Source organism: Seriola aureovittata, chromosome 7 (assembly GCF_021018895.1).
Source record: "Seriola aureovittata isolate HTS-2021-v1 ecotype China chromosome 7, ASM2101889v1, whole genome shotgun sequence".
Classification (NCBI taxonomy): Eukaryota; Metazoa; Chordata; class Actinopteri; order Carangiformes; family Carangidae; genus Seriola; species Seriola aureovittata.
This window is the reverse complement of record NC_079370.1, coordinates 15,871,361-15,899,315: the sequence shown is the minus strand read 5'-3', so window position 1 is coordinate 15,899,315 and position 27,955 is coordinate 15,871,361. Positions and strand designations below refer to the sequence as shown.

General features: G+C 40.3%; 2 protein-coding genes across 3 annotated transcripts; both read left to right on the top strand.

Moving 5' to 3' along the window:
* Nucleotides 1-80: 80 nt before the first annotated feature.
* On the top strand, nucleotides 81-6,843 carry si:dkey-79d12.5 (maternal B9.15 protein). Its single transcript, XM_056380139.1, has 5 exons — nucleotides 81-239; nucleotides 3,130-3,307; nucleotides 3,437-3,574; nucleotides 3,807-4,137; nucleotides 4,888-6,843. Exons 2-5 carry the CDS (start codon nucleotides 3,135-3,137, stop codon nucleotides 5,098-5,100), a joined length of 855 nt encoding a protein of 284 aa, XP_056236114.1. The 5' UTR covers nucleotides 81-239; nucleotides 3,130-3,134; the 3' UTR covers nucleotides 5,101-6,843.
* Nucleotides 6,844-7,285: 442 nt separating this feature from the next.
* Nucleotides 7,286-27,834, top strand: kcnn4 (potassium intermediate/small conductance calcium-activated channel, subfamily N, member 4). Of its 2 annotated transcripts, XM_056380111.1 has the most exons (10): nucleotides 7,286-7,933; nucleotides 14,174-14,269; nucleotides 16,301-16,737; nucleotides 19,432-19,567; nucleotides 21,722-21,739; nucleotides 22,343-22,453; nucleotides 25,224-25,345; nucleotides 26,341-26,410; nucleotides 26,959-27,125; nucleotides 27,232-27,834. In XM_056380111.1, exons 1-10 carry the CDS (start codon nucleotides 7,529-7,531, stop codon nucleotides 27,233-27,235), a joined length of 1,566 nt encoding a protein of 521 aa, XP_056236086.1. In that variant the 5' UTR covers nucleotides 7,286-7,528; the 3' UTR covers nucleotides 27,236-27,834. The 2 variants fall into 2 exon arrangements, with proteins under 2 accessions (XP_056236086.1, XP_056236087.1); XM_056380112.1 differs by lacking the exon at nucleotides 21,722-21,739.
* Nucleotides 27,835-27,955: the final 121 nt, after the last annotated feature.

The following is a 27,955-nucleotide window of genomic DNA, read 5'->3' as shown; positions in this document are numbered from 1 at the left end:
GTCAGCTCTTGCTTACGCCGCTGAGTAAAGGAAGTGAGTCACGCTGACGGTAAAGTTACGCCTGCGTTGCAGCAAGCGCCGCAAGCAGAGCAGAGAACAAGGAAGCAACATGTGCTGACCATAATAACTCTTACACATCAGCACGGAGAGACACGCAACCACGATACGAGAAGGAGCCGAGGACACGCACCGGCCGCTGGACATTCACGCACTGTACTGTTTCCTTCTGTTCTTTCACCGTGAGTACCATTTTGTTTTGTTTTTAAACTTTTGAGTGTCTTGTTTTGCCTTTAAACGTATTTTGTTATTACTGTAAATGTTGTTGTAATTAACGTTCATTAGCTTCTTTGTTGCAGTTTTATTTCGAGTCTGTGTCTGGCTTTTATGGCTCTTTCAGTTTATTCTTTATGTTTGTTTATTTTTATTTTTTTAACTGTTTATTACCTTGGTGTTTCACCCCTAACGGTTTTTGTAGCCTACTAACTCACTTCTTACTCTTCCAAACGGAGCATTTTTAAAAGTACAGCCTTCAAAATAGTGTTAAATGACCCTGTTTATCTGGGCTAACTCAATAGTGTATCTTCTGTACCGAAAATACAGCCGTCGATGTGTTTCTACTAAATTTCTAAATTTCCACCGGGGGGTTTCCGCACTCAGAAAACCCGAATGCGTTATTTCCAGCAAGTAGCGTGAAGTTTCCTTTGTCACAGCAAAGGGTGGTGAGTGAATTCGCTCTAGTCTTGGCTCGTTTATTTTCTTTTTCTGTTTGGAATGGATGTCCGAAACCATCCACGCACAAACACGTGTCCCCCTCCTTGGGTCGCATGGTTGTGTCTTTACTTCTTTGTTGTGTGTCCTTTGTTTCACGCAGACGCGAGAACAAAGTTTCGTTGTCACCTCAAGTGAGTGTGGACGAAACCAGACAAAAGGCCTCTCACCTGTTAACCCCCTGTTCACCTGAGTACACTGATTGTAAGGGGACATGTCTTCTCTGGGAAACGCATATGAGGTTATGGCATGCTGAACACACATTGAGGACATCAACAAGTTGTTGTGTGTGTGTGTCTATCTATGTTGGCCTAAAGCTTGAAACTGCACTGTAGGCAGCAGGGGCACATCTCAGTCTGCAAATGGGTCAAGTTGTCTTCATACGTAGAATCAAAACAGTATCAGCAGAGTCTGTGATAATGGCAGTAGGTCATTGTTCAGTAAACAGACATACAGTAAACATGAAGCACACCTCTGCTCCTCATGGCTGTAAACTTTTTTCTTTAAGGGCATTACCAAGCCTCTGATTAGATCAAAGGCACGACACTACTCTGTAATCAGAGAAAACAGACACCATCAGTGATGTTAATCTGCTTTAGTTCCTCTAGTATCTACAAACAGCCATCATTAACATGGCATAATGCAATCCAGTTAAAAACATGACTCACGCTAAACCGAATCAGTATTGATATGTGGGATGTTACATGTTGTCAGTGAACACCTGGCCACAAAGAACAAAAGTGATGGTGTCATAATCAGAAGAAAACATTTTCAATAATGTTGCGTATTGTCCTGTGAAAACTATGTATCTCCAAAACGTCAACAGTCTGTCTCAGCTTTGTGACAATGTACTTTTACATTTTTTATGATTCAAACAACTCATGTGATATGCATATTAATTAATTTAATCGCACTGACCTATACCACACTGCTATTACATAAAGTAAAACTTTTGAGAGTTTTTCATAAACTATTTTGCATCTTATTCACAAAATGACTCTAAACAACATAAATTCTGGATAGTAAAGATCAAGAGGGGAAAAAAAAGGCTAGTTAGTCGTGTTGAGTGTTTACTTGAGAGGCTTTAATGTTTTCCAAACCCAAAGCACTTAGAGACATCCTCTATTGGCTCTGTCAGCAGAAACACTCCTATCTTTTTTGAATTCCTGTAGCCTTTCTTTAATGCTGTATTAGCAGGAATTCAAGTACAAGGCCACTTTAACATTCTTCACACTCGCAGCAGAAGTCCCAAACTGGAAGACCTACCAGAAAAACCTGTGTGCATGTGTGTGTGTCAGACAAAATTACATCCTGCAGGTTAGCATGTTGCAAGATTTATGGCCCTGTCCTGGTTGAGTCTGTTGGAAAGAACATATTTAGCTGTTGCACGATGGACAGCAAAACAGAGTTTATATAACCGAGGAGGCCGCAAAAACAACAATAACGTGAAGAATATGTCATTTGAACCTGTTTACCATGCAGACTAATGACTGACTGGAATATCAAAGCTGCTGTTGATAACACACTGATGCTCTCAAAGTTAATGTAATGGCAAAACATATCTGTTAGGGCTTTAAAGTTACTACTACTCTTGAGTTGTTGTGTCACAGGTTCATCACTGCTCTTAAGGGACGGCTGTGGCTACATGTCCCGGGGCATAATAGTAATTTTCTCTCACAACACATTACACAGCCTGAAGCAACAGTGGTGTGTTACAAGCCACAATAACAAATCACTGTCTGGACCTCAAAGTTCAAGCCACGACTTTCTCGTCAGGGACACTCTGCAAAGTTTGAATTGCCTTGGCCTGAACTGAGCACACTCTTGTCACCTGGTCAGGCTGACACTGGCACTCAACCCAAACAGACATGCTATCAGTAGATAAACAGCACAGTGAGCTCATTGGATTTGCATGTCAACATACCTACATTTCAACACAGCAGTGCTAATTTGCATCTTGTTTGCCTGTATACAAACTTTAGCCTTTACGAAAATGGCTCTGTGTTGACAGAGCGCTAAATCCCCGCTTGTCTTTTGCACATGCTTAACGCAGATCTCACCTGGAGGTCATAAAAATATAAGGCTCGGGGGTAACTGCACAGGGAAGTGCTGTTATCGCTGCACAGTTCCTACTCCTACCAACATCTCATCGGAGGGAAGTCATAGTCTGTTACCAAAAACTCACATCACTCTGCTTCTCAGGGCTTTCGTTTGAGAAAAAAGAAAAAAAGTGTGAATGTGGCAAGTGATTACAGAGCCACAGTCATACAGAGCCACAGAAACAGCAAGAAGAATTTTGTTGACAGCATCAGCTGATCTTTCTTTCTTTTCTTTTTTTTTTTTTATCTTCGTTTTCTGCAGACATCATGAAAAGAGAGGTGAAGGCTGGAGTCAACTTCCTCAAACGCCTGGTTGTGGCACGTGGCAAGCTCGATGAAGCCAAAGCAGAATTGTTTTCTGAGAAACTGCAGAAACTTTTATGTGACAAATATGAGGGTCACTGGTACCCCGACTGCCCCAGCAAAGGGCAGGCATACAGGTAATTACCCAGAACTTAGCTCCACACATTTGCAATTGTATGTAATGTTTTTCTCAGCCAAGATCAGCTTATGTCGCCGCATTACAGAGGGAGAAAACACAGAATCTTTAACATTTAAATCCTTCACAGATGCATCCGTGTAAATAACGGCGTGCTCTGCGATGAAGTGGTCCTGAAGGCATGTGAGGAGAGTGAGCTCACAGCCACTGAGCTGGGCCTACCGCCTGAGATCACAGTGTGGATCGACCCGCTGGAGGTGTGTGCGAGGTGAGTCACTGGGTGGCCTGCTGAGGCACAGGCAAAGAATGACACAGACAGGCACGCTTCAACAACAACGAGGCATTTTCAGTCTAGCCAAGAATTGTGAGTAAGTGTTGCCATGGTGTATTCTGTGAAATGATGAATAACAACGTGGGAAGCAAGAAGTAGGAATAGGGGGCGACAGCTACATGCAAAATGACTTGAGTGTGGTTGAAAATAATCTAATTTCTCTTCACAGATCTGGAGAGAACAGCAGGCCCTTCACTATAACCAGTTTCGAAGACGAAGAGGAGGGGAGGGAAGGCGTGAAGGGAGAACAGGATGACTCGATAAACCTGGACACGTCAGATTACCACTCTGCTACCTCTTCAGATTGTGGTTCCACCGCGTCGAGTGACACGGAGGAGGAGGCAAGGGAGGGCGCGATGGAGGGAGAGCAAGAAAAAGAGGAGAAGGAAGTTGTCAAGAAGGACGCGGCAGAAGGCGACACCTACACAATAATGATGGTACCCAGGATTCGCAAGCGACAGGGAGAAGGACCAAATAAGATCAAATACGTCAGAAATTTGGTAAATGTTTTTTTTTTTTTTTTAAAGGACCATCTGTTTGTATTTGAGAATTAAAAGGATAAGGCTGATTAAATTAATCTGCAGCTGAGAATAGTCCCTAACAAATGCACCTATTTCTCTTTTTTCAGTAGCAGTTGCAAAAAAAACCCTACAGTGCCCTGTTGTTTTAGGAAGTTACTGAGCTTTGTTTTTCTTTTTTTTTTAAATAAACCTTATATTTGTGACCAGCTCTTTTAAAGAGTTTCGTCTTAAGTAGGGACAACTGGGCTTGTGGTTTAGTTCCACAGAGAGGAAGTGTAAGAAAGTGTTGAAAAATGATCTGAGGCTTTGTTGGTTTTGGTCTTTTTACAGGATTTGTGGGAAATACATAAAATATAGAATAAACCCAACCTCGTTAAGTTATGTAGAAGTAATAGTGGTGCAACAGTTTACAACCGTGTTGGTTTGATTCAGTACGGCAGGCTCATGATTTAATACACATTGTAATAAGGAAAAAGGATTGTGTTTATAGATGTGTTTCAGGGATTTCCCAGTCTCAGTCTGTAACCAAAAACATAAGCTGTGCTTTATAATGGATATCTTGATTTTGGAAACATCTATTTTGTTTAGAAGTCATATACGATTTATTTTGGTTATAAGCTGCTGCTGCTCTTAAGTCATTCCCATGTTTCAGTCCTATATGCTCTAGAAAAAAAACTCCACCATCACTGCTAATCTCTTGTTCTCCTTCCAATCTTTCTCGCCGTTCAGCTCCCTGCTAGCCTCCAGTACTATTACCACCCTGCACCAGTTTGGCCTCAGTACAAGAAGGGCGCTCCAGTGTTCCTCACCACAGTGTGCGCACCTCCGGCTCCTCCGCCTCCGCCCCAGCAGGTATTTGGCTACTACATCTTGCCGCAGCCATCTCCGCAGTTCATCCTGCCTCAGGCCAGTCTGCAGCCGTGGGGAGCTGTGAAGGGTTAGACCATCCAGGAACCCGTGGGGTGAAGGCGGATAGAGCATTATAAGCTCCTTCAACTGAGCCGTTTCCTGTCAGGTCTCTGAGTTCAGCTAAACCTGGGCCAAAAAGAACATTTTCACTGTATAGCTCACTGTTGTTCCTTGCACAACCTGTAATAATTTGTCTCTCCTTTTGAATTCCATTGCGTTGTAATTGATTACTTGTACTCAGCACAGAGATACCACTGAACTTATGTGAAAACTCTTTCCTGTTAAGTCTGCACTGCTAATGTTTTTTTTTTTTTTTTTACATACTGTACACGTTAAGAATGACTTCAGTCACCGGGTGCTTGGACTAACTCAGGGACTCTCAGCAATATGCTCAATGCCAAATAATTGTCTTTTCAGGTGTTATTTCTATTAATTCAATCTCTGTCAGTTTCACCAGATGTGGTCCACTGTGTGTACTTCACAGTTAATCAATGTAAAATGTGATTCAGGGTTTTAATCTATTGTAGCTAGAGTGACAAAAATCTGTATATTAAGAAAAATATTTTTACTAAACTGCTTGTAAATAATAGAGAACTTAGATACCACACACTTTCTAATATTAGTCTTTTTGTCTTAATTTATTTGGCCACCAGTGGATGGCGCTCAACTCACAGCTAATACATGAAATTGTATTTTTTTTTATTTTTTATTAACAGTTGCTGCTGAATATTGCAAATCTAACTTCACAGAACACAAGCATGGTTTTAAACTGCTTAAACTCTTTCTGCTGTCAACAAAATGCAAAGACATGCTTCTTATTCAGGTGAAATTTAGGGGCTGCTTAAAGCTGTGTCTAAAAGAAAAAAAATAAAGTTTTAAAGTTTTTGAAAATCCGCTACCAGTATATATTCTGAATACAATCACGTTTCACTCACTGATTCTTATGTACTGCGATTATTTAATTATTTGGATGTATATTTATTTACTGCCCACGCAGCTTTGAAGCTCATCTGCCTACTTAAACATTGTTTTTCTTTTGCATTTACTTTTTTTTTTTTACTGCAATGGATTAAATCACCCTCTACCTGTAATTTGAAGTTGTGTTTCTTATATAATCAGTACTCTTGAGTGCAGAGTTGATTGGTGCTGCGTGTTAAGAGTTGTCTGTGTTTTCTCTCATAAAAATAATGTGTAATTGACTTAGAAAGCACCTGTCAGGCTGAACACTACTCAAACTCATGCTGTCAGTCAGAGCTGTGAGGACAGTCATTATACCGTCAGCAGGATGCTGCAGCGGAAGGACTCTTGTGTGCCGGGTGCGTCATTTAGCCCAAGGTCATGACGTTGTTCCTCCTTTAACAGGCCTGGTAAATAGGGTGAGGGAAGAGTTTGTGTGTTACTTATTGTTTGGCCTACGGTGGAATTACCTTTTGAATTCACTTGAAGGAAATGAAAGGGCATCTTGGCTACTCAGATTGCCAAAACACAGATACCATTAAACAATGAAAAGTAAAGTAGGCATATTTACAGGTATAATTAAGAAAGACTACAGACAGAGCACCAAAAAACACCTGTAAAATCCCATTTAAAATGGATGACTACAGAGTAGAAGCCACGAAAGTCATAAGTCATTGCCAGTCTCAGTGAACCCTGAAGAATATTTCGAGTAGACCACGGCAAGTCAGTTATTCAACCACCAGATGTCCCACTGTAGCTATTGAGGAACACCATTGTTGCAGTGCGTTACCAAAAATAAAATAAAAACCTTGAAGTGCATTGAGGATACATAATCTTTTCTATTTTCATAGTTTGCCTTACTCAATCATGTATCTATTTTTCATAGAAGGAAAACACGGCTTTCTGTGGCTTGTTCCCTGATAAATAACACACTTTTTTGAACCTCTTTCTAAACGAGTTTTTCCACCAAAGTTGCATTTTATCTGATCAGACTGATCCAATTCACACGAAGAAAAACATACCAGAACATCAGGTTCACTGTAAAACAGTATAAAAACAGAGAACCTGCAATTTCATTCCTGCGCTTAAATACGTTTGGGAGCGCACCAGGCACAGACGAGCGCGCGCGCGCGCAAACACACACACACACACACATACACACACACACACACACACACACACACACACACATAGACAGACAGACACACACACACACACACACACACACACACACACACACACACACACACACACACACACACACAGCACGCAAAGAATTCATTTGCGGCAGACTGACGCACACTCCTAAAAAAATAAGCCAAGCAAATAAGAGCACACAGCACGCTGCAGTGTCCAGGGGACATCAGTGCGCGTAATCACGCCGCGCCGGTTGGTAGGTGTGTTAAGGTGAGGGTGTATTAGGGACCGAGTGCTTTGGTAAACCCGCTACTTCGATGAGCAACAAACGAGAGAAGGGCCTGGTATACAGTGCGCCCATCGGACTATGCCTTCCCCAACTTGGGAGGGAAGCAAAGCGGAGACCGGACAGACAGAGGACGGAGCAGCGGAGAGCGACGACAGGGAGAGAGGGACAGGCGGCCGTCTCCTGTGCGCTCTGGAGATGGAGATGACAAACCGCAGCCTGCACGGCGACTCCAAAGTGGACTGTGTAAATTGCGATGGCTTGATCAGTCGAAACGGCGGGGACTCGGCAGAAGTATCCGTGCCGCTGTCACTTCCCGGGAAGCGGACAACCCTTATGGAAGGAGACGACCTCCACAGACTGCGAGACAGAAAGGTTTTATTAGAGGATAAAAAGCGCCTTTGCGCGTGGGCTTTGGGGACCGCTCTGCTCGGGATACTGCTCATGATAATCCACGCCGAGCTGTGTCCCTTCATTTATAAACCGGTAGGTTTAAGAAATTAACCACACTAATGTCTTGGCTTGTGTATGAGTGATCAAATCAGACTACTAATCAGAAAGAAATAGATTGGAAACGTTTGAAATGTGACATTTAGGCTAAAGCTCTAGCAATACAACCTTGCATCTCCTTGTTTACACCACAATTCTCTTTATGACGTCAATTTTACAAATCATATGAGCTGTAGTGACACATGACCTTTTGGCAAATGTTGAAAAGGGTTTAAGTCAGCGCACATCTGCATTTGCATTTACATCTTTAGACCATTTACACAGCAGTGCATGTTCTGTAAAGCACTTAAATCTTTGACATCAACATCACATTCACGTTGCTCTGGACAGCTGGTTAAAACATTTTACTGTTGGCTGTTGAACTCATCATTAAATGATCAAATAATGTACAAATCATCATCTTCTTGTTTTGAGAATCATGCAGTGGCACCAAAGCCTGTTAACAACTGCGCTGCTGCTGTGAGGCAGCCTCTCAACTCTCCTTCAACTCCTTGTGTAGCAGTTTCTAGTGATCAATTATGAGACCATGACAGAACAGATACATACAAAATCAACAGATTGATATTAAATCATGTTGTCTTTTACTCCTGACATATTTCAGTAACTAGATTGACCATAATTGGTGTAGAAAAAAAAACACCCTTACACAACTGGCTGTATTTGTTGTCATAACAACCTCCTTGATTAGCAGACAGCACAGGACCCATGCAGCATAACAGCAGAATCTGCACCTGGGCTTTGAACCTCCCTGACCTACTGATTAGTTAGTCCATTTCCAGACACACTATTTGGTAGCACAGCCTCATGACATTAACATGCAGATCTCAGTGGATAACAATGCCAGGCCACACAATCAACAAATTATTAACTCCCCCTGACTTCCTACAGCACACGCCAGTTCCACATGTGGAAAAAAGTTCTCATGCATGCCGCAAAACATCAGACCACCTCCATGCTGTGAAGTCAGTGATTGATTACAGTGTCAAAGAGCCCCACATTACTAACTCCCAATCTTTTGAGAAACCTATGGAAATATGGCCTAACCTTCAAAAACTATGGCTGCTGCGTTCAGGGAGTTGAACCTGGAGAAACACTGGTTGTGAAATTAACAGTGCTGGCACGAGTATGACATTACTATTCCAGTTTACAAATATGAACCAAGAACAGGTGTTGTCTGTCCATTCCTAACAACAGGCATCGGCTTCGGTACCATGGAAATGCTGATGCACTGGAAAAGTGTTCTCTGCTGCAGTTAAAGTGTATTATTTTGAAGAGGCTGCCTTGCTGATTTAAGCATAGATTGTACAACTATTGTCAGCATTCATCTTTAAACATCATGTGATGAGTCATGAGTGTGACCTGTGACCCCCCCCCCCCATCCCACCCCCACCCCATGGACTGACATGACTTTTGGTCATACAGGGGCTGTCTTAACAAAACACAGCATCTCTGCTGTGGCCGGTGGTGCAAAATAGAATTATTGCTTTTTATTTTTAAAAGCATTTTAAAGTATGCTGCGGGATATTTTGGAGCTGCCCTATCAAAGTTAACGCCAGTCTACATAGTTATATTTTAAGCATACCTTTTCATGGTTATGCACGAAAACAGGGCTATTTATGGAACGTTTTTCCACATTTCACCTCTTCCCCTGCAGCGAGATTGCTCACAGTACTTCAGGCTATCTTTCCACATCATTTAGTGTATAATTAGAGTGTTTGCATGGCCAGTCTAAAAGTCTCTATGTCTTGAGTTCGGCTGGGCTAGAGCCAGGAGTGTGCACTTTGACCTGGATGCAACCTCATGTCCTCTTTTCTGCAACTCTCTGACGACTTTCCTGGAATGACTTCATCACTTCAATCCAGAACAATATCCACACATTGAGGCTAACAAGTCGAGCACAATGTCCAATATTTAAAAGAATTATTCGTAGATGTTTGAACAAGAGGTAAAGTGGATCATTTTGATGAGCTCTATTGACTGTGGGTTGCAGGGTAGCTTTGTCAGATCAGACCTAAGAGGCAACAACTTTTGGTCAGACAGGCTTTACAGTTTTGGAACATCCCTCCATTAAATGTACAATACAGGAACTATTACCACACCTTTGCATATAATCTTAAAAAGCATCCACCCCAGCCAGACCTGCCATCACACCTCGTCACTGCATTTTCCGTCTGCAGTTGTCAGGCTGTGTCCTTTCATCCTTCTGTCTTGTTTTACCGGTGAAATTATATGTTCTATGTGTTATCTATTATTTGCCCTTTATTTTACAGTTTAATTTTTAAGTTAGAAAAAATATGTATCATGAAGGAAATTTAATATTGGATGAGTAAATTAATGGCTTTAAACTCAGAGCAACCAGTCACATACTGTAGCAATATAGTCAAATACATATAAAAAAATAAAATAAGTTCTGAACATCAATCTGAATCTATTTTAAGTGTTGTAGCCCATGTATTGTGTAAAATGACAGTTGATAGTCGACTTTTCTTTAGACTGAATGCTGCAATGTGGTTGCATATCACCCACGCATGGAAACCTGGCTTACATACAGTTTCTGACACACATGCAAATTAGCACAAACCAGCCTATGCTACATCATCTGTAACTTCACTGCATGCAACATGTTACAAGTCACCCCAAATACAGCATTCTGTGTATTATTGTACGTTTGGCTCGTAAACCACGAGATGAAACACACAACTTACTTCATATGATCTAGCCACGTCCCATAAACATCATCCCAAAACAAGCACAAAAGCAAAGTGTCCATAATTGGAACTGAGCCATGACAACCAAAACTGTGTATGGTACCCCGGTTATTTCACCAATGACTTTTCAGAGAGCAGGAATTATAGAAATGAGCTGCTATAGTGATTAGTGGTCATGAACAACTGCCCTCCTCCTGAAGATCCTATTCCTGTAGGAGAGTGGTTCTCAATCCCAGTAAATTCCCTGGAGGGCTGCTGAGACACTGCAGTTAACCATTAACTAACTAGCTATTTAGAAAGAAAAGCAGCAGGACGGAAAACCTGTTCTACAGAGTGACGTAAAGTTGTATTCTACTCACATGTTGTCTTTGAGGGCTAGTGATCCGCTGGTTTTTGCTCCTCTCTGACAGCTGGTCAGCCACACCTGTCCTGTACACAGTCTACCTGAAATCACAAACATTGCGATGACTGTTATGGTAAGAGTCACTCTTACTGTAATATTCTTAGCATCTCCATATGTATACTGTAGGTAGTGAAGTCACCTCATGCAGCTTTTGGTTGTTATTAACCAGACCTGCAAATGCTTTACCCTCCGTGACATCTCTTTTCCTGCAACTGTCCCACTACACAAGTAATAATAATCTTTTTGGTTATTATAAGTGAATTCATAAGTTTATTAGAGGACACCTCTAGATCCATGAGTGATCTATAGCACAAAAATCTAGATGAAAGCAAATGAAACCACCCTGACTAAACCACCAAATTAGAAAACTGAAGTCAGATGCACGTATTATTGCTTTGGAAAGTATTTATTTATCTCGGAACATACAAAACAGACCATTGGATTCAGTCTTTTATTTTATTTTTTTATTTTTTTTTGCTATGCCTTGGGTGGCCTGTCCTGGTTACGGTGGCTCATTGTCCGTCCAAGACTATGAGAAACAATCCGTGTTAAGGTTAACCCAAATTAGGTTCACCGGGCTTGAAATGACTGTTTCCAACAGGAAAAGGCAAGAAACATGTTGCTGAACTCTCTGTTATGGAATGTGGTGAAATGTTGAGCTTTTGTGGAGTCTTCTAATTAGCTCTGGACGAAATACAGACATGATGTGGATGCTACGGGAGAAACTGGAAAACGACGTACTTTGCCAACGGACGTCACACCATACCACCTACACGCGCAAGTTTCCTCAAGTTTGAAAGTTTGCAATTATCTTTTTAACTGTAAACCACATTAAACTGCACGTCCCGTTAAAAACTTCCACTGACGTTGCATCAGTTACGCTGGGATGCATGAATAAAGGGTGTAGCCTTTAACCTGCTGAGACCAAGGTGGTATATGGCAGAGGCCTATGCTTATTTCTTAATTCAGTTTGTGACAACATAGAAGACAATTAGAGAAAAACCATCAGTGTCTGTGTCTCCTGCTGTCAGTTCCCTGGAATGAAAAGTGTTTAAGTACAAGCACTCTCATTACTGTAATTGAGTGACTTTTTTGGAGTACATTACAGAATCAGTAATTCCACTTTCATTAGTCCTGAGTTCTGTAAAAAAAAAAAAAGAAAAAGAAAAAAAAGAGAGGCAAGAATTAGATCAGCCAACCGTTTTGCTGTTATAACACAACCGGCAGAATATTCCATTTGAACTCGCTCCAAATTATCTTTTATGAAAAAGGAAATCTCTGACATTTAACCTTTGTTATAAATTAAAAATGGTTAACACACTTTTAAGAGCATCACAGATTAGAGAGGGATCGACTGGTAGCATTGGTAGGATTGATAGCACACTAAAAGACAGAAGTACAGAAGATGTATTGCTTCTATACTGAAAATTGCATTGTTCATGAATGTATCTTAACATGTATGTAGTGAATCGTTGATGCTAATCCCCAAAAGGGGTACAAGGTGGTAAGGTCTGCAACCAACCATACATTTTTGATTAATCTGTGAATTATTATGACTGTTTCATCGATAAAATAAAACAAAATGCATATTGAAATATAGCATTGTCTGCAAAGCAGACCAAAACTCAAGAGTGTTTAATTTACAGTGATGTTAAACTGCAAAGAACACCATGAGAAGCTGAAAATAGTGAATGTTCACATTTGTTTTGCATTTAAATTGTTGTTCATTTTCTGTTGATTGACTAACTGATTAATCAACTAGGCCTACATGTTTCAGAAACTAATAAGTCCTTTTGATATAATTTGACCAAATTTTTGTGCCAATTCTGTGTGAACTAAAGGTACATGCTTGAGTAAGTTAAGGTTGCACACTGACTGGGGTACCTAACTGGTGCCAACAGATGAAGAAGCACTTTACCACCAGTGACGAGACTTACGTTTAATGCTTGGCACAGTTGGCAGCACAGTTGCACTTGGGAAGCTGGTGAGGCATCTGTCCTTGCAGCTGAGCTACTCCTCTTCGTTGATCTGGCCACGCTGTGTGGGGGTAAATGGCTGCTGCAATGGGAGGGAAAACAAAACAAGACTAGGTCAAATCCTAGTATGTGTCTGGACCGCCTATGATCAAATCCTGATTCTATAACCAAGACGTTTGACAAAATCACAGAACACATAGATTGAATACCAAGACTTTGCTGTGATTTCAGTTATATTTACTGTAAAATGATCATTTAGACAGAAAGTTAGAAGCGACAGAATATCTTTCTTATTTTGTCCCTCACACAGCGCACAGCCTCCTTCTGTGATCCACGACAGTTTAGCCTTTATTTACCTCAACTCCAGAACGTAAAAGACGTTTATTAGAGGCGGGTCTTTATTTTTAACTCTCTCTGTTTGATATGTAGAATTGATCTTTTCGGTTTGTAGGGAGCCTCGTTTTCAGTCGCTCCCATCTGGTTTAAAGTTACTGCATTATGTGTTAATACAAACTCCACATTTCCTGTAATCATTTCAAATTAAAAGTTCAGTGGACAGAAACCCTTAAAAATGCTTTTATTGCTGTGCCGCAGTAAGCGTATCGTCTCATTTCCGGTTGCTGGTGTTTCTGCATAAATAAATTACATTATGTGTCTTATGTTTAGTTTTCCTCCGCCTCCTTTAGCAATAATGATACATGTAATGAAATCAGTTTAGTTGCTGTAATGGAGGCGAATTTTACTTAAACATTTGCACATAAACACACGAAATGTTTGAAATGATGTAGGTCTACAGTATATGTAATGATTTAACTAACTAACTAACTAACTGACTGACTGACTGACTAATCTTTTCACAGGCGTGTGCTGACAGTCAGGAAGTCACATTGGTCTGCAGGACCATATGTTACCAAGTCCCTGTCTGTTTTAAACTTTTTATTTTAGTAATCTTTAAATGTAATCTCACCTCTCCTCATATAATATAATAAACACTTGTACTTGATTTGGATATTCCAGTAGCGCAGTCATTACCACAAAAACCTTGCTAATGGAGAACTTCCTTTAATCAACTGTTCCTAGAGAGCCATCATTTTATGCCTTATCTCCCTTGTGTTCGTTTCTTTCCCAGGGTTCAAGCATCGACTTAATCATCAACTGTTCAATCAGCCTGTCCACTGGGTGTCTGCTCATCTTCATTATAGCTTTCCATTATAAGGACATCAGGGTGAGTTTGCTTTTTCCCCTTTGTGCCCATCAGTCATCTGCAGGTGCATTGTTGATCTTCAGGGCTCGAATTTCATTATTTTGTACATCACTTTCTGTCTTCAAATTGGTTCACTGGACGTTCACTTGGATTCAAGGATGAACTCATGCAATTCTGGTGGTCAAAGGTCAAAGGTCAAGATCACCGTGACCTCATGTCCATCCCATTCTTGTGAACTCGATATATCATTAATCTGACAGAAATTTCCTCTTGGACTCAAAGATGAAATCATTAGAAGTTGGTGGTCAAGAGTCAAAGCTCGAGGTCACTGTGACCTCACAAAACACATTGTTGGCCATAACTCAAGAATTCATACACTAATTATGACACATTTACACAAATATCCAATAGGATAAAATGATGAAGTGATTTTGTATCCAAAAAGGTCAAAGGTGAACTTCCCTGTGACATCACAAAAACACCTTTCTGACCATTATTCAATGCCACAACTCAGGAACAGAAGGCGAAATTGTGACCATATTTCACATTAGGTCGGAAACTGACTTGATGACACTAATCTTGGGTGCCCAACTTGAAACTGTGTTGATTGCATAGCTCTTTTGTGCTGCCGGGTTAAAAGGTCTTCACTGCATACATTATATGAGCCTGGACAAGACATGAATGTAAACTGCAACTTGACAGGTCGGCGGAGGCATACGACTGCGAGGCGGTAGTCTTAGTTATACCAGTAGTGTTGGCTCCAAATTAGCTTGGTTAGAATGATACTTTGTTAGAGATACTTGAGGGCAATTGTTTTAGAAGGAGCTCTCGGTCCACTGATGGTAGCCTCAACACTGATTATCTGTGTTTTATTTGCTGTATGCGTAAAAAAATCCTGGACAAAAACCTCAGCCCACACAGGCATGCACAATGTTGCAGCTGCAATATTTTTCCAATCCATATGGCTCGCTGCCATTCACGGGAATGGGAAAGTGGTCTCAGACTTTTGGACCCCACTGTATATGAAGGGATTTGGTTGAAATTAAACAGAGTAAACATTTTTTCATTTGCTCTCACACACACTCACAGCATGAGTATTCAATAAAGTACAGCAACAAGTGCAAAAAGTACTGTGTATGGAGAGTATAGTGAGCTACGCGGCAGGATTCATGGTTTCTTTTATCGTTGTGGTTGGGCTCCTGGGTTTGTACTCTAACCTACAGGGTTTGCTGTTCGGTTGCAAGTCATGTGTGTCTGATACAAGAGGGGTCCATTCCAAATGTGTAGAGGAGATAAGGGAGGGCAGGTTTAGGGTGGAGACTAACACACATTCAGTGTTCAGCGATACCTAGTGTAGCTTTAATGCTTTGGTGTCAGAAGTGACAAACTAAATTGTGCAACATCACGATGTCTCAATCAGGGGAGCAAGGATAAAGTTTTTATAAATGAATGGGAGAGTTGAAATTCTTGAGAATCGTGACCTGCTTAATTTCCTTTACTTTCTTGAACAAACTGATGTGCAATGGAGCTATACAGTGATGGCTGAATTACTAATGTAAACTAGCATACGAGTTTCCCCCTGAGATAGCTGGGGGACATCTGCAGTTTAACATTTTTATCTTTTGAGGCTTAAAAAAAATTTTCTTATCACAGCCCTTATACACAGCACTATGTATCTGCATTTTTCTTAAACCGTTTCTTCCTTGTTATGTAAAAAATAAATTGATAAGATGTTCTTTCGTTTTTCCCAGACAGAATTATTATTACTAAAAATAGCTCATCAACAGGTGCAATAAAGCAGGGAGCGCATTTAATAATGTCATCAACTAGTATCATAGGAAAATGAGAGATGAAGTTGAAGCTAGCGAGAGGAAAGAGAGCTTTGTTTGTTTGTTCACATCCTGATAAGGATGATTTAAACAAGATAATTTCCAAACTTTACATATTAACATTAAGATGTGACTGTATTCTTAATGGTTTCCATCTCCAACTTCTATCATGATTTCCATCTTCTCTCACTCTCTGTCTTTACTGTTATCCTTCATCTTTCAGCTGTTTGTCAATGACCACAACCAGTTGGACTGGCGTATTGCCATGACCAGCCACAGGGTTCTTGTGATCACTCTGGAGCTGTTGGTCTGTTCCATCCATCCTGTTGGCACATACTGGAAGGTGGGCCCCCATGTCAACTCCTCTTCCACAGCTCCGCTCTGTGTTTGCAACCATCAAAACGACGCCCTGGTGGACATGGAGCTGCTGTTATCAGTGCTGATGTTCCTCCGCTTGTACTTGGTGCACAGAGCCATCCTGCTGCACAGCAAAGTGCTGCTGAGTGCCTCCTATCGGAGCATCGGCTCGCTCAACAACATCAACTTCACTTTCCGCTTTGTGCTCAAGGTACTGATGAACAAACACCCGGCACGCACGCTGCTGGTCTTCATCCTCTTCTTCTGGCTCACTGCGTCCTGGATGCTTACTCTGTGTGAGAGGTAGGGAAAGAGAACTGCATGTAAGTAATCAATACAGATGTACTGATCCAAAGATTGTGGAGTTAGAAGTTAGGAATCTAACTACTTGCAAAAAACCGGTATGATATACCAGAGGTTGTTCATACTAAACATTATAATTACAACTTAACATCTTTGCAAATAAGAGTCACATACAGTGAGCACTTACACCAACCTTGGAGATTGCCCATTCATATTTTGAAGAAAATCCATCAAAAAAAAGGTGCTTGTTTGTTTTAAACTGGAAAGCCTTCAATGAGCAGTCTACCCTGAAATATACTGTAATTCATAAATCATACTGATATAATGTTGAGAAGTAAAGTAAATAAACAAACAAACAAAAAAATACAACAAAACAACTCTAATGACTATTTTCAGACACAAAACAGGTTGTCCATTCACTAAAGAAAAGACAGGAACAGAGATATACTTACTCTCCTTCTTGCAGAGAGTTAAATGAGAAGACTGAATCCTCTCTCATTTCTGTACAGTACATATGAAATTACAGCCAGCAGACAGTTAGCTTAGCTTAGCATGGCATAAAGACCATAAGCAGGCATAGCGGGATTCTCTCTGAAAGGTAAAGGTAAAATGACACATTGTGGTTTTATAGGACTATTTATTGGCACAGTTAGAGGTGCTGGTAGAACAGAGTCAAACAAGCCATAGCCCCCTGTCTCCACCCTTTGTGCTACGCTAAGAAATTAGGTGTATTTTTGACTAAGAACTGTTGGCAGAATAATGAAATAAAATGAATTTGACTTTGACACGTAATCTTTGCCTGGGCGTATCGTCATCTCCTTTTAGGAGAGAGTTGTTCCTGCTCAACAAATATTGACTGGACTCTCTGAAAGAATGCCAGTTGTTTGCTTTCCATAATAATCTCTAGGGCCATTAGTTTTAACATTAACATTATGTCCTTTATAAAAGGCACCTTTAACTATTAGTTGTCATGGAATGAGCAAATTAAGTAAATTTTTCCAGTGAATCAAAATAGAAACAAATTTGTTGAGCAAACTATGTTTTTCTCTTTCTGTGGAAGACTTTGTCAGGCTCTCAGTTATCAGGCTCTATTCACTGTTTTGTGCAAAATAGTGAATAGAACTTTTGAAATATTGATATCTTGAAAAATGTTTGTTCATAGTACTCTCTCTCTCTCTCTCTTTCTCTCTCACTCTCTCTCTCTCACACACACACACACACACACACACACACACACACACACAGACTTTGATGGTCAATTTGTTTTCCCATGCAAAATGGATGTCCAATAACTGATTTGATAATCACATTCTATTTTGTTTCTCTAACAAGTCTCTCTTAATACATGAGCCAACTAAACGTCAGCCTGATGCTCTGCATTCTGTTTGGCTGTTTGAACAGTGTGAGGTCATCTGTTCATCTGAGGTTTTGCCTTCACTTTCACATATCTCACTCTTGTATGTTTTGATCTGCCAGAAGTAATAAAAGAGCTTTTGATTGATAGCGGATAAAACCTCCAAATGTTTTAAAACTGAAGCTTTACACCATCCATTTTCTATACTAGTTGATTGTCACATCCAGGAGACAGATGAACATTCGAACACTGACTGACCGCTTTGTGTGGTTTCTGCCAAGTGTACATTGGACTTGTGCTTTACAATGTTTTACAAGTTTACACTGATACCCATTTCATAACTTCCCAAGTGGTGTAGAGCATCAGCGCTGTTTGATTTACGGAAAACACCTTTATCAAACTTAGAAGACTCGTTGTGCACAGGAAACGGGTGTTTCATTTATCACTGTATCTAACACATTAAGTTTCACAGAGTTTTAAACTGCTTCACAGACTAATGGGTTTCATTTAGGCAGCTTTAAATTTCCAAGGAAGGAACTTATATATAACTGCAATCAAAAGAAGGTTCCTTGAAAGCACTGTGTCATTTGGTATTCATTACATTACAGGGAGAATCTGTTGCTAGAGTAACCTATGGAGTCTTTAAGCCAGTGCACAGTAGATCAGCTGAACACGCACAAATGTGAAAATTTGTCTATAGGCAAGCACACAATTTAACATATGGATTGGGAGGGGTGATATTACCATATAGACTATAAATTTATATACATTTATCTATCGTCAGAGTTTTTGCCATACTGTTTGCGGAAGTTAATATTTTAATATATATGGTTATATTAGGTCTTCGGCTGTCTCCTGGTAAAATTAGATCCTCACTAGATTTTTGCATCAGTATAGTTAGGCACCTTAATTTGCCAGCTATCTCATTGGAACATAATATATGGATATAGATCTTTCTAGAAAACTAACAAAATCGAGACATCTACCGCGTAGATATTGCAATATAAAATTATGAAGAAGAGTTTATTTGTATCACCTGCTCCTATATGTACATGTAAAGTTACTTAATCAATAATGAATTAATATTTATTTATTTATTTCAATAGAGCAGTTATTTCATGGTAATACCTCTGGAAATCGAAACTAAACAAAGTAAACACTAAAATGGTTATGTTTAATTAAAACATTGTCATGTATACAGAGATTGAAAATGGTACTGAATGTTTAGATTTAAGGTGGATGCGCTTATGTAAAAGTTCATTCTGGTTAGTTTATGTTAAGAATGTCGTCTAACTACGGTGGAGTCCACAGTCTCAGTCTCCGCTTTCTCCTCCCTGTAGACAGACCAAGGTATCAACAGGCCACATGGACACAGCCCTGTGGCTCATAGCCATCACCTTCCTCACAGTGGGCTATGGGGATGTGTCGCCCTGCACCAGCTGTGGCAAGGCGGTGTGTCTCTTCACTGGAGTCATGGTAACTAGGTTGGCTTTGCTTGTTGAAAAAATGTCATATTTAAGACACTGAAGAATTTTTGCTCTTTTTTGATTCATAGAGAAATACAAAGGTTTTAAAATCAATTTTGTTCACGTGGTAAAGGAATTACATGCAGTTGTGTTCATATTGAAGTAATAAAACACACAACACTTGTTATTTCAAGTGGTTGTTTTTCCCTTTATCAGAAAATGATTTAGCCAGCACAACAGCTTTAACAGAAATGGCGCTCAGTTTGTTTCACTTCTGCATTTGTTCTTAACCAAACCAGCTCACATTTCTCCGTGTGCATGAGCAGCTTGATAATGCACAAACACAAGATGTTCTGTTGCTGCTCCTTTCATTTTGTTTTGCTGTGCTCTCTCTCTCTCTCTCTCTCTCTCTCTCTGTAGGGGGGAACTTTCCCCTTACTTTTACTTTTATTCCATTTCTTCTCTGTCTTCCACTCTTCCCTGGTCTATTCCAATCTGCTCTGCTCACATCTAATGTTCTGATTTGCCTCATTTCATTCCATTTAGTTACTTTTGATTCCGTTGCATTCTGATATATCTCAGTCTATTTTGTTCCGTTCACTTCTTCCCCAGTATATTCTGTTCTGATTTGTTCTGTTTTATTGTCCTCTGTTCTGTTCCTAATTGTTCTGCTCTTTTCTGTTCCATATCATCCTCTTTGGTCTGTTTCACTCCCCTCTGTTCCTGCTGTGTTCCATTGCAGCAACTCTTCCCCCATTTTCCTATTTAATTTTTCCCATTTCATATCATGTTCAGTCCAGTTTGGTTCACTTCTCTCCTGCGCCTCTTGTGTTCCACCCAGGCCTGTTCTGCTCTATTCCACTAGTTATCTTGGACACATTGGAGCCTTTCTGCCCAGCTGCACACCCTAGTGGTGCTGACAGACCTGCATGCTTTCATTCCCTTGTGTGTGTGATTTAGATCACAGCTGTAAATTAATGGACGGTGCCTCTGCAGGACCTTGGCGGTACCAGGCACTCACACGAAAAGACTGAGAGAGGGAATCTGTCAAGCATGCAGTGGGCGCTGTGCAGCCCACACACAACATCTGTATGGAGGGAGATGTTTCTGCCTAGTGATGACACTGTTCTGCTGCATTCACTGACTTTCCTCCTCATCATATCTTGTGGAGATATGTCACATGAGAGGTTAAATTTAGATTACTTGTTTATCTCATCTTAGAATAAAAGAAATAAGTATCCCAGTGAAAAGTGAAAGTGGAGAAAAGCATCACAGTCACTTCACATTAGTTTTATTCTGTGCATAGGAGCACAATGACATCAAGATAAGATTGCACTTTTTATGGCAATGCAGAGGAATGGCAAGATTATGGCTGAAGGAGAGGTGGAAGGGAAGGTCAGAGATAAAGATGAAAGGTTAAAGGGATGTGGAAATCATATTTGAGATAAAACACAAAGAGTTACAGTAGAATAAAATGAAGTCACTGGGGGCAAGGAGTGGCTGTGTATTTGAATAGGTAACAGACATTGGTTTGCTGCCAGCTGCCTCACCTGTGCTGCTTTAGATTCTGCTACCAGCAGATAAGAGTCACCACCATGGTTTTGGATGTGTCTGGTTCAGACACCTCTGTGACAAAGTGGAAAACAAATCTTTTCCCTCTCTCTTTCTCCATCTCCCTTGTTTTTATAAGCCTCCCCCCCCCCCCCCCCCCTTATAAGGGAAAACTTTCCACCATATCCATTTTTAGGTGGTTTATTGTCTTTGGCACCACTACAACAGGAGGGTGTGCCAACCTGTGCCCATGATTTGGAAAAAAATGTCCTACTCCCATCAGGGCAGTTCTGTGAGCCAGTGACTGGGGTGATGCTCACACCTGTAATATGGCTGAAAGCATCTACGGTCAGCACTTCTGCTCCACTCCAGCCATAACTCAATTTGCAGCTGTGTAAAGGGGCTGACAACACTGTTTGCATCCCATCACTATGTGTGGATGGATCCACGGAAAGAGTTTGTACCTCCCTGGTTTTCACAGACGGTGTAATGACGGATAGTTTATGGCTGTTGGAGTGAAGGATAAATTTATCTTTTAAAACTGGTTTGTGCTTTCTAATGCTCAGGCTTGATGTTGCTCTCTCCTTCTTTCCTTCTCTCTTTCTAATGCAAGCTGAAAAGAGGAAAACAGGTAAACACTAATTAATCTTTTATCATTATCCATGGTGTACATGGGTTCTGTGCAGTGTTTTGTCTGTGTGTGTGTGCCTATTATGTGTTTATTTCTGTGAGTATGTGGATGTGATTCGCTCTGCGGCCCATCCAAATACTCACCATCGTTCTGTAGTTCCCTGTCCAGCAATAGCACAAGGCTATTCTCAGAGGAAACCCGCACTATTATAGCAGTGCCACAGAGGCCCGTGTTTAACCATTGAACTCTCTGTGTAAATATAACTTTGATTTATTGGATGAAAGCATATGAAGTATGAAGATCAACATTCAGTTTTCTCAATAAGTGCTTTCTCAAAAGACGCCAGAGCCACTGTTGAGGAGTCAGACGAAATCAGGCTTAAAATCCGCCTGTAAAAGTTTACATCACTCTCTCTTGAGTTCAGCCTTGTTGATGTCACTACAGTATTCTGGATCAGTCTTGCTCGATCATTGGGAATTTGTTGAGGCAGATGTTAAATATATCAGTAACCATGCCAACAGCTCTCTGTGTGTGTGTGTGTGTGTGTGTGTGTGTGTGTGTGTGTGTGTGTGTGTGTGTGTGTGTATGTGTGTTGGGTTTTAGGGTGTAGCCTGCACTGCCATGCTGGTTGCAGTTGTTACCAAGAAGCTGGCGTTGAACAAAGGAGAGAAACATGTGCATTTCTTCATGCTGGACATTCAGATCTCTAAAAGGGTAAGAGTAACGCAATATTTTTCTCAGCAGAAGTGGATTATAATGTTTATAAAGTTTACATTATGAAACGCTGGAATATCAGAACAATATAACTGTTTGTCAAGATGTGGATTGTTCTTTGTTAGTTTAGCTATTTTTTTTTTCATCAGCTATATGACTTTTTGGATGTGCATGCATCGCCACTTTTGTACCACTTTGCTTTGGAATTCAGCTGTTTTGAATCATTTGCATCATTCTTACTTTTTGCATGTATTGGAGCAAATATTATAACGTACATATACACCCCACATAACTGCTGTATCTGTTTCCAAATGAGCTGTAAGATTTCTGAACATACTTTTCTTTTTGTCCATGTAGCTATTGGTTTCAATTAATGTATGAAAATACTTATTTATCAATCCCAGTGAGACACCAGCGTCCCGCCCAGAGTTCAAGTGAGGTTTGCACATGAACCAGTTTATCCATTTCTCTGTCAATCAACATATCAATACTCCTGATCTTTATTGGCAAAATGAGCCACCATGCTTACTTGTAACGCCTGCTTGTGTGTTATTATGATGACCTAATGAACATGTGGGCATCACACTTTAGCTGTGTTCCATTCTGCTTGGGGGGGCGGCAGTTTTAATTTGTTGTTTTTGTAAATAATACACATTCTAGGAGTTGACCAATAACCAATGGAGTCAGAGTGGCGTGTTTGATTTGAGTTTATAAGTTTAGTTTATATGCTGTCACAGATCATAAATAAATCATCATTTTCAAAAAGTCTTGGTAATTCTGAAAAAAAGAAAATGCGCTAGATACCTGTAGCTAAAGCTAATGAGATGTTATATAATAAGGCAGCTTTTGGCCTGTGACTGAAAGGGTTATGTCTGTGATATTTTTGTCAAAGTAACTGGAGCATTGCATGGTAATACAGCTGTAAGTGCACAATGATTTGAAAAGTCTGTATTGCATTGCCAGACAACAATACCATAACTCAACTAAAAAAACAAAACAAGAATGAAAACATTTTTACACTGGAAAAGGCCTGGTAGTTTAAATATGTAAACTATGTTACAGTATTTGTATTGAATGGGACGAAACAATTCAGGTCATTTAGTAGGAAACCACTATAAAGTAGAGTTCAAAGATTGTCTTTACATCCAGTTATTAACAGATTAACAGCTCAGTATAGGTCAGATACTTTATCATCAATCATCTTAGACGTGGTGTCATGTGACTAAATAAACCATAATGACATCACAGACTCTCTTGTACCACAGATACATTCAGATATAAAATATAAAGTCCACTATTTATAGATGTAACACGGTGTGATTTTTAAATTTGAAAGACCTTTAATGAGCTAAAAACTTTTATTTTTTCAGCATTATTGTGATATTTATCTCATAATAAAATGAACTTCCCTGTATAAACACTTAGTAAACAGCCAACTACCCTCCCCCCTCAGAGGTTACTACAGTGTAGCAAGACAAATAAGAAAGCTGATAGAGAGTTGTCAAGATGGAAGCGTCACTACTTTCCATGTCACATGCATGTTTTGGTTTTTGCCTCTTTTTTTAACTATTTTTTTCCTTAAATAAGAGACACCAGAGGCCAGGATAGTGTGGGAAAAGAGGAGGGAGATGAGGTCTGCCAACCTCTTTATAGCCTTTTCAAGGCGTCAAACAGAGGAAATAATCTTATCTCTGTCAGGAAAGAAACTTGTGTCAGTTCAGGCCGGTGCAGCGATAGGCAGGAAACTGTTTGAGCTTACGTGTGTTTTTGTGAGTGTGTGTGGAAGTAGCTTGCAGAAGAGTTACTCTGTTTGTAGCCATGGACAGCATTGTGGTGTTTACCTCTTGATGGGAAGAAGTAGGTGTCTGAAAAATGAAAGCTTACAAGGAAACATTGTCCTAAAGCCAGGAAAAAAAAAAAAAAGTTTTAGGAATAAAAATGTGTAAAGATCAATAGAGTTCCTACAATCTGAAGTTTCAGTGTGTGTTTCATATGCAGTGCTACAGCTTAGCACCAAACTGTAAAGTAGTGTCTGACTATGGTAGATAACGCTGCTTTGGAGGATACAACCATTTCCTTTCTCTCTGTGGCTGCATCCTGTCATTCGGTGCATCTTTATGCCTTGCTTGTGGTTGTTTTGGTCTGCCTGTGTGTGTTTTTGTGCATGTGCGTGCATCCTTCTGAGCTTTCTGGTGCAGTCCAGATTTACACTGATGGGAACAAGGGAAGACATCTGGATGCAGACATTGACAGCCTCTATTAATAACCCCCACAACAGGGGCAGAGTGACATCATCACGGGGCAGTTACAGTGATTTGGGCAGGAAGACAAACAGACACGAATAGAATCAAAGAGAAAAGTGCAAAAAAGGTGACATTGGAGAAATCCTGCAATGCCTAAACCTAGCTTCTACTCTGTACGTCCTGTTCTTCAAAGACTTGTATTAAGCCTTTCTGTGAAAATAAGCCTTCATACTTCTGTTTTATCTGAAATCAGCATCATAGAGCAAAAGGGCTGAACAGGAAAGACTGTCTGGATTTAATCAGCTCGCTTAGATGACTCATGATTTTATTTCCCATACTAAAATGATAGATATAAACCAGATTCTGTCTAAAAAAAAAATTTTTTAAATGAGATAAGCGCTGTGTGGTTTGGTCAGTCAAGCCTGAAAGTTTGATTGACTTTATCTTGACAGTCTTATCATCGCATTTCTTCTCCTGGAACTTCCTTGTTTGATCAGTCTATTTGAATTTTTCTGCCTCTTTACCAGATCCGCCACGCTGCTGCTAACGTGCTAAGGGAATGCTGGCTTCTGCATCGCACAAACCTGACAAAGGGCAACCGCGGTGAGCACAGAAGACACCAGAGATGCCTTCTGGAAGCCATCAGAGTGTGAGTTACTGTTTCGCAGAATCATACCTTCAGTCAGGATGTCTGCATATTTTTATCTGGGCGAGGGATTGGGTGGTGGTTTGTGTGCCTTAGATGTGTATTTTACGGGTCATTAACTTAGTGTCAACATGCATAACCGCAGAGTCACAGCTTGAATGGCTAATTTAGATTAGTAATTAGATTTGTTTTAATCTTTTATGTGGGAAGGGCATGTGTGAACAAGGGCCCACCCTTTTATTATACAGAATTCAGGGCAAAGTTTTTGTTTTACTTTTCAAAGTATGATTTGACAGTAAAACACAACAGAATATACATCCTCTTAGACACACTTCCATTTACATGTTTTTCCTTTGAATTGTATCTTCTTGTTATTGAGCCAAAGCTCCTCCTTCATGAACAAGTAAAATGCATGAGACAGGAAGTCCAGAAGTGTATGGTCATTATCCTTACAACAGGATTATGTGTGTGTGTGTGTGTGTGTGTGTGTGTGTGTGTGTGTGTGTGTGTGTGTGTGGGTGTGTGTGTTAGCCTGGGTGGAGGGATTGTACTTCCTGCTTTATACCGGGCAAAAGCACTATAAATAAATACACTGTGGAAAGTACCATCGGGAGGCACCTCCACACCTTGGGGTTAAGAACGGTCTACCTGGATGCTGATTGATCCATATTTCATTTTTTGTTGTAAATAGTAAATTTAGCCATTTCCCCCTTTATATGTCATTAAAAAAATAACAAACACACAATGACTCATGCATTTTGAGTAGTGGAATACTGTGTTGTCTGGATATTCCTCCACAAACCAGGGGTTCTGAATTGTCTGTTCTGTTTGCCCGAAAATAGGACAAAGAACTTGTCTTACACTAGCACATGAAAATACTTCGAACTGTTTCCCTTTCTGTTGTCTCAGTGTAACATTTGGAATAATGCAATTAAAATGTGAATATGTGTGAAATCCTTCCATGACTGAGATCTATACTGAACCTTTTGTCTGCACAGATTTCGGCATTTACGCCTCAAACAAAGACAATTGAGAGATTACGTAAGCGAGATGGTGGATCTCCCTAAGGTGAGCGACAGCTGTCACTGGAATATTTTGCACATTTCATTGGAAAAGGTTAATGCCAAATAAGATGACAAAGATCCCTCTAAAAACACTCACTACTTACATAGACTATTACGCAGCATTTTACGGTCTGCTGTTTATCACTAGGTGTTCAGACACATTAAATGCTTGTTAAAAAATCTCCATAAACTGTCTCAGGATTCATTTGTGTCAGGAATTCATAGGCCCAGAAAAGTTTTCCATGTGGAATAAAGCCAAGATGTAAAGGCATTACCCAGTGAGAGGCACTAGTGTGTAATTTGTGAATTTTAAAATGCATTTTGTTGATTGATTTATGTGGAAAACAAGCCTGGTTTTTCCAGTCTTCAATTGTAGCTCCTTGGTAAGATGTAAAAAGTAAGCCACAGCGAGGCCGAGCACAGAGGGCTAAAAAAAGTAACCGAAATTTGTTGCTGTTGGCTTCTTTGCAATTCAGTTGCTAGAAACGCTACCAGAAATTCCATCATGAATACAAAAATCTTTGCATTTGCATTTTGTGGCTGTTTTGACAGATGCAGATGATAATGTGTGACCTGAGTGCCAACTGGAATAACTCCTATCGGGAGCTGGAGCAGCGTATCCTCTCCATGGAGCAGAAGCTGGATGAACTGAGTCGCTGCTTCCAACAAACCTCCGAGCTGCTTTCTCAGGTCCTACGTCACCGCAACCCAGAGATCAGGTAAACAACACTTAGGACTGCTAGTGACGCTGCGCCGATCTGCTAACGACGCGCTGCAGGATGTGGTATCTACGCTGAATTGATTTTTTTGATTTTTTTTTTGCAGGTGACATGGCTCTATGCATTTTGTTAAGAACGGAGACAGTTGACTGCCTTCAGTGTTTTCATCTACAATATCCATGAAAATGAGACGGTAAATCTTCTCCACCCAGAGCTGCTCCAGACTCTTAACATGCTGAACCACTTGGAGGACTCGCATACCTACTAAAGATCTCATCTTCTGGCCCTGTGCAGAGTGCACTGCACAGTGACTCATAGCAGTAAAATTATACAGATAAAATAAGACTTCCAATCACTGTGGGAGAAGATTCCCTACACATTTTGAGAAATCTGTTGTGATTTCAGCAGTCGTGTTTGTGACAGTGAAAGAACTGAATTAATCTCAAACAAGAACTATGGAGATCCTTGTAATCCAAACTGTCAAAGGCTCCAGGATCGCTCTCTCAACTGCTATTTGTAAGGTTTCATTGATGGACTCCGTCGCCGCCTTATTCCTGTGGAATAAGATATATATTTTTACATGCTAATTTTATTTCAAATCTCTTGCAATATTTTTTATCAGTGTTAGCCTAATCAGTTTTTTTTACAAACCTCTTGCAAATCCTCTTTTCATTAGCAGACAGTTTAATGGTTACCGAGCTGATTGTTGTTTGCATACAGGCTTACTGAATATAATACATTCTCCAATAATTCCTCATTGTTCTGCTTTCCTCCAACCCATCAGGTTAATGGTGAATGAAATGATGTGTTTTGATGCTCCACTAACAGAA